Source organism: Rhopalosiphum padi, chromosome 1 (assembly GCF_020882245.1).
Source record: "Rhopalosiphum padi isolate XX-2018 chromosome 1, ASM2088224v1, whole genome shotgun sequence".
NCBI classification, from domain to species: Eukaryota; Metazoa; Arthropoda; class Insecta; order Hemiptera; family Aphididae; genus Rhopalosiphum; species Rhopalosiphum padi.
This window is the reverse complement of record NC_083597.1, coordinates 30,690,229-30,696,228: the sequence shown is the minus strand read 5'-3', so window position 1 is coordinate 30,696,228 and position 6,000 is coordinate 30,690,229. Positions and strand designations below refer to the sequence as shown.

The following is a 6,000-nucleotide window of genomic DNA, read 5'->3' as shown; positions in this document are numbered from 1 at the left end:
GGTGGTACACAAGTATAGGTGAAAGCCGTTGTCCAACTATTGTTAGGCACCGTAATGGACGGCACAGCTACAGTATATTTGTGGTCAAAGACGTTAAAGTACGTGTCGAATTCGTACTTGCACCCGCCCATCGTCGTTTTTTTTTTCGCGTCCCGTTTTTGTTTCGCGTTTTACATCCCTGTCGGGACGGCGGCCACGGCGGTGGCGTTCATTGTTCAGTATCCCTCCGATGCGACACCGAGCTTAACGCTCGACACGCCAGTGGACGACTCGCATGGGGTTCCGTTGACGTCAAATTCGTGTGTGTCCGAATACGATATATTCCGTTGTATTTATTATTTTTACCAATATTATTATTATTACTACTATCGTAATTGCTATAAACACAAAAATAATTATTTAAATATATTTAAATTTCGGAAGTGCGTTTTCCACGAACCGTGGAAGACTGGATCGGCTGTAGTAGCAGAGGTTATCAACGACATTATCGCTGTTGCCAATACGCGATAAGACACCACATACACACAATTACACGATTACAGGTACATAGTAAACTGCAACTGCATACGTCCCGTGTATTCCGCAATCCAGACAAATTTCGTTAATGGCCAATATATTATATTATTAGTTATTTCTATTGGATGGACAAGGTCATTTTGGTTTTTGGAAGGTTTTTATTATACTTTATTTATGTATTTTTTAAACTCCAGAAAATGGTTATTAAGTCCGTCGTTTCTTTTTTGTGTTGCTGAAATGACGTTTGAATCACGCAATGTTGCTTATTTAAATTCATATAAGAATTGAAATATTATTCTTATAATAGTTTTGAACGTTAGGGTGAATCGGTAAAATGGTAAAAAGTCTCTGTTTAAAAATATGATATTAGTATATTTTAACAGTCTTGTAATATACCTACTTGTAAATTGAGTAAAATAATTCAAATAATTTTGAAGTAATCAAATATGCATGACGCACGTATTTTATATTTTAAAAAAACATTTGAACATAGGTACTCGTATTTTAAAAACTTTCTCTATATCTGATAATGTCTTTAATTTTTTTCATTTAATATGAAATACTTATTTTACCACAAATGATTATAATGAATTGAGAAAACTTTAAATACCCGTTAGGGTTAGCCTTTTGTTTGATTTTAAATAAATAGTTGACTAATGAAAAACAATTAAAAATTATTTTTTTACTTCTTAAGTTTTATATTACACATATAATTTTTGATTTGTATTTCTTATAATGGTATTGATGGTATAAACCATCATCGGTAATGAGTTAAAATATTTATAACAAAAAATACGTTTATCATTATACTAATATTATTCTAAATAATAAATTACAATAAAAATGATAAAGTTATACTTAAAATATTTATAAAATATACAAACTAGAATTTGTACCCTAAGGATATATTATTATTAAAATATGTAATGCATCAAATGCACGTATTTCACAAGAAAAACAACTACTCGTTATTGACCCATTCAACCAGCTTTTGTTATATTTTTTGTTTGCTCAAGAAAAACATTGGGATTAGGTACATAATTGATTATTATTTATACTATCATACAAAGTAAATGTTTTTCATTGTTTTATGTTTCTGTATACAATACTATAAAGTATAGGTATAAAATATAATACATACTCCTATTATAATAACCATGTTTGGCCAGACTTTCTTAGCCGTGATAACTAGTTACTGCTAACTGTAAATCAGTAACCAGTAACATTATTTTATATTGTTTATCCATTTATTTCTCTCATATCTCAATAAATAAGACCATTAATTAATTTCAGTGATAAGTTAAACACATATAGGTATTTCAAAAATAATTTTTTTCTATATAGGTATTCAAAGCGACAACTATTTTATAACTATGTTTGGGGGAAATAAACCTGATTGATTATAATTATCAAAAAATCAATACATTTTATTTGTGAAAAGTTAAATTATTCCCCCCTTAAAAGGACGCCATACCCGTATGTATTGTTTCTATCTTACTAAGGTACATCGTAACAAATTTTCGTTCAGCAAAACACATTTGGTGATGTTGGCTTTAATATTAGAGTAAATTTACCTATTACCAAATTTAAAGGTAAGAATATTATCTAGGAAATTACATATACTTTTATTGATATTATTATTTTAATGTGAGTTATAGCTATGTATAATATTACAACTTTAAAATGTTCATAACTCACTTTAAAATAATAATATCAATAAAAGCACATGTAATTTTCTAAATAATATTCTTACCTTTAAATTTGGTAATAGGTAAATTTACTCTAATATTAAAACCAACATCATAAAATGTGTTCTGCTGAACGAAAATTTGTTGTTATGTACGTCAGCAAGACAGAAACAACACATGCAGATATGCAGACGTCCTTTTAAAGGAAATAGGCTATAAGAGAAACACATTTTAGTTGTCAGTGGATGATTAGATGCTTAGTTAAAATGTTTTGGTTTAATGTATTTAATAAATATATTACAAATTATTAGGTAGTAATTCACTATAGGTAATAGGTATGTTATAATTAAAAATATAATGCAGTTAAATTCACTCACTAAAACTTGTATAATTGTATTAACTTTTATTCATTCGGCTAAAAAAGATAAATTTGAATTGGCATAAACTCATAATTATATCGGAAAATGGTAAATATAATATAAGAGAGAATTATGCCATAAAAGATAGAACTAATATTATATAATGATATAATACTTTCCGGTGATTTATAAAAATTAAACATCTATTTGAACTTTAAAATGGTATATCGCCATTTTATAAAACGAGCTGTGACCCACTTATTAATACACCAGTTGAGTGTGCTTAAATTTGTTTTATTATTTTAGTACATGTATTTTATTCAACTATGTTAATTTTTAATGCATTTAAACCATCTAAAATCAAATCAATATTGGATCAGTAGAATATATAGCTTAATATCAAGTTAAAAGCATCTTATATCGATATAAAAAATATTGTTCAGGAGGAAGTGTGGTAGAGTTATGGTTTTAGAAAATTGAATTAATTTAAACGAAAGTTTTTCAATCGTTTTGAAATGTATAGACCATGGGTTTTTCCAATAGTACTTCTGTTACATTATATTGTATAACAAATCAATTTCTTTTATCGTACATTATTTTTCTTATACACAAGTAGTATACAACCAATTATTTATAAAATACAATTTATAATTTTCAATAAATTTACTGATTTAAACTTAAGAATATTAATTGTTTATAGCACATATATAATTAACAAGTGATAATAATCATTATAAAATAATAACAAAAGTTAAGAGTTTAAGACATATAAATTATTATTACCATTATATTTTATTATATGGTAGGTATTTATAATGATTTAAAATGTTTGTACACGGAATGCCTACATTATTTATTGTATAACGTAGCCACTTGTTTAATTCTTTTTTTTTAACAACTAATTTTAGTTATAATATTATACCAATTTTTATTTTTTTGATACGAGTTCATTTTTATTACAAGATTAACACGTAGCTCTATATTACAGAGATTATAAAACCTTATATTTTATAATTTATAAAATACAATGAAATAATTTATCTAATATTATAATCAAGGTATTTACATTTTTTTTTTAAACATACAAGTTTACGATAAAATATTATTTCAAGCACATTTATATGTACATTAATGATAATTTGTTATATAATTAATGTCCAATAAAATCCATAGTTTTTTAATGATAATTACGATACCATGTAAAAAAATTATAATTAATTTAATTTTGAATGAACCCGAAATAAATTTTCCAGTTTTCACTGTAATTACAGAAATTGTTTTAATTAATTGATGCATAATAATAATGTGTAGCAATAGTCTTAATGAACTATATTTTTTTTTTTTTTTTTTTTATTAAAAGAAACTTTGTAAACAATTAGCTTCGACAATTATGATTATAAATATTACATAGAAAACAATATTAACAACAAAAATAATATTACAAATAAATTAAATTTTTAAACCAGTCTGGTTGATGAAGGATATAAGTGAGGTAATAATTGGTACATTTGGTGAAGAGAGAATGGAAGAAATAAGTATTATGGAACAATTATAGGAAGATACGAGGTGTTGGATAGAAGGTAGTCTTGCAGGAAGACTACGAACATTCCATTGTAGAATATTGACCATTAGAAGAAATAACGGAGATTTTTGGAATTGAGAGACAAGACATAAGGGATGATTCAATTAAGTTTTGAAGGGAAGAGGGAGATAAGGGAGAGAGGCTAGGGGAGTTGGATAAGGATTCGGAGAGTTTGATGCAGAAGGCATTGACCCAGGTTAGATCAAATTGAGGAGGTTTGGGATCCTGGGACCGATTTTTACTAGCATAATCTATGAAGTGCCCATTTGGTAGGGAAAAATTAGATTGGTTGGGAACGTGAAATTGTTTTTGTTTAGAGTGAGAAGAATGATTGTTATACTTCCTATGAGGTGTATGGTGGTAATGTGATTGAGAGGTTAACGGGGGGAAAGAGTTAGTGGAGGTATCCGGAACTTGATGAGAAGGATTTAACACAGACTGTTTATTAACAATATTTGAATAGCTAAATGCACTTGAGGAGTAATTATTTTTCTTGAGAGAGACTGCTTCGCGGAAGGGTAAGTTTTCCGTAGCCATAATTTTCTTAACATCCCTTTGGAATGACCACTCTTGGCAATTCCGGTCAGTGGAGAGGTGGGGGAGTTTACAGAAGATGCAAACTGGATCTGTTGCGTTGATTGAAGGGCAAGTAGTTAATGAATGGTCATTTAAGCCACAGTGGCTGCATTTGGATTTACTGCGACAGAATTTAGCCGTGTGGCCAAATCGCAAACAGTTATTGCACTGTATGGGAGAACGGACGCTAGGAGAAATTTTGAAAATGACGTTGTAAATTGATACGGCATCTGGGATTTTGGGGGATAAAAATTTTATTTCCACGACACGAGTAGGCGTTAGGACATTATCCTTTTTGATTGAAATGCGTTTGAAGGCAATAGCGCGGACTGTGTTATCAAGTCCTTCCCAGAAATCTTCTTCGGTTAGGGAACTATCGACTCTGATAATTCCGAAAGAGTAGATAAGCGTAGATGGAATATATGCTGTAAATCCAATGTTTGCGAGTAGAGGGGAGGTGAGAAAGTTGTTGGCTGAAACTTTAGTATTGAAGGTGATTTTGATTTTTTTATGACCAATTGGTTTGATGTTGTTGATGCCAATGAAATTGGTGGAAAAAATTTTTGCATATTTTAACGGGTGCCAGTGATCAATTTTTAGGTTGATATCTGAATGTTCCGCAATGGTAGTGAACGGACCGTTATAATCCGCGGAGAAAAATTTATTAAGTTGTTCGGAATTACGTAAGGACTGTATATCGTTGGAATCGTAATTTATATTAGTGTTTGAAATATCAGCGGTGTATGTTGTATTTGCGGAAACGGGAACATTAGCGTGATCGGTTGTAGAATGCGATAAATCTATATCTATATTCATATTATTAGAGGCCGTGTCATTAGTAGAATGAGATAACGAAATGTCGTAATCGAATGTATTGTTGGGCATATTTAATACTGGTGGATTATTTTTAATCTGCTGTAGAGTGGGAGATATAGGGCTAGTTGGAGTTGATACCTTCTTAGATTGAGATGCTTTTTTACTTGTCTTGGTGGTCCATTCCTGATCCGTGTTGTGTGGTCTGGAAGCATTTGATGCTTTTTTTATTTTACCGACTGAATTGTTAAGAGCGTGCGGACGATTGTCGTCGCCGCCCGAAGACGACGCCGGCATTATACAAAAGGCGATAGCAAAACGTAGATACGGAGCGACAATTAACGAACGACTTGCTTCGATGGTTGACTTATCGCGACTGAATGAACTATAATTGTTATATTTTAAAATCTTTAAATGATTTTACGTTGAAAACTGAAGAATTCTAACGGTACATTATTTCATATAA

General features: G+C 29.9%; 2 protein-coding genes across 2 annotated transcripts in view; one reads left to right on the top strand and one right to left on the bottom strand.

Annotated features, from left to right (window-relative positions):
* Nucleotides 1-209: 209 nt before the first annotated feature.
* Nucleotides 210-6,000, top strand: part of LOC132931936 (glutamate-gated chloride channel-like) — an 88,001-nt gene continuing 82,210 nt past the window's right edge. Inside the window, exon 1 of the mRNA XM_060998044.1 lies at nucleotides 210-542. The gene's annotated coding sequence lies outside the window, so the exon portion shown is untranslated. The remainder of the gene's footprint in view (nucleotides 543-6,000) is intronic.
* LOC132918194 (uncharacterized) lies at nucleotides 4,112-5,911 on the bottom strand. The gene has a single exon (XM_060979321.1). The coding sequence runs from the start codon at nucleotides 5,829-5,831 to the stop codon at nucleotides 4,161-4,163; it is 1,671 nt and encodes a 556-aa protein (XP_060835304.1). The 5' UTR covers nucleotides 5,832-5,911; the 3' UTR covers nucleotides 4,112-4,160.

Excerpts from the sequence above, each read along its gene's own strand:
- LOC132918194 (XM_060979321.1), bottom strand. The coding sequence starts at position 5,831 with ATGCCGGCGTCGTCTTCGGGCGGCGACGACAATCGTCCGCACGCTCTT.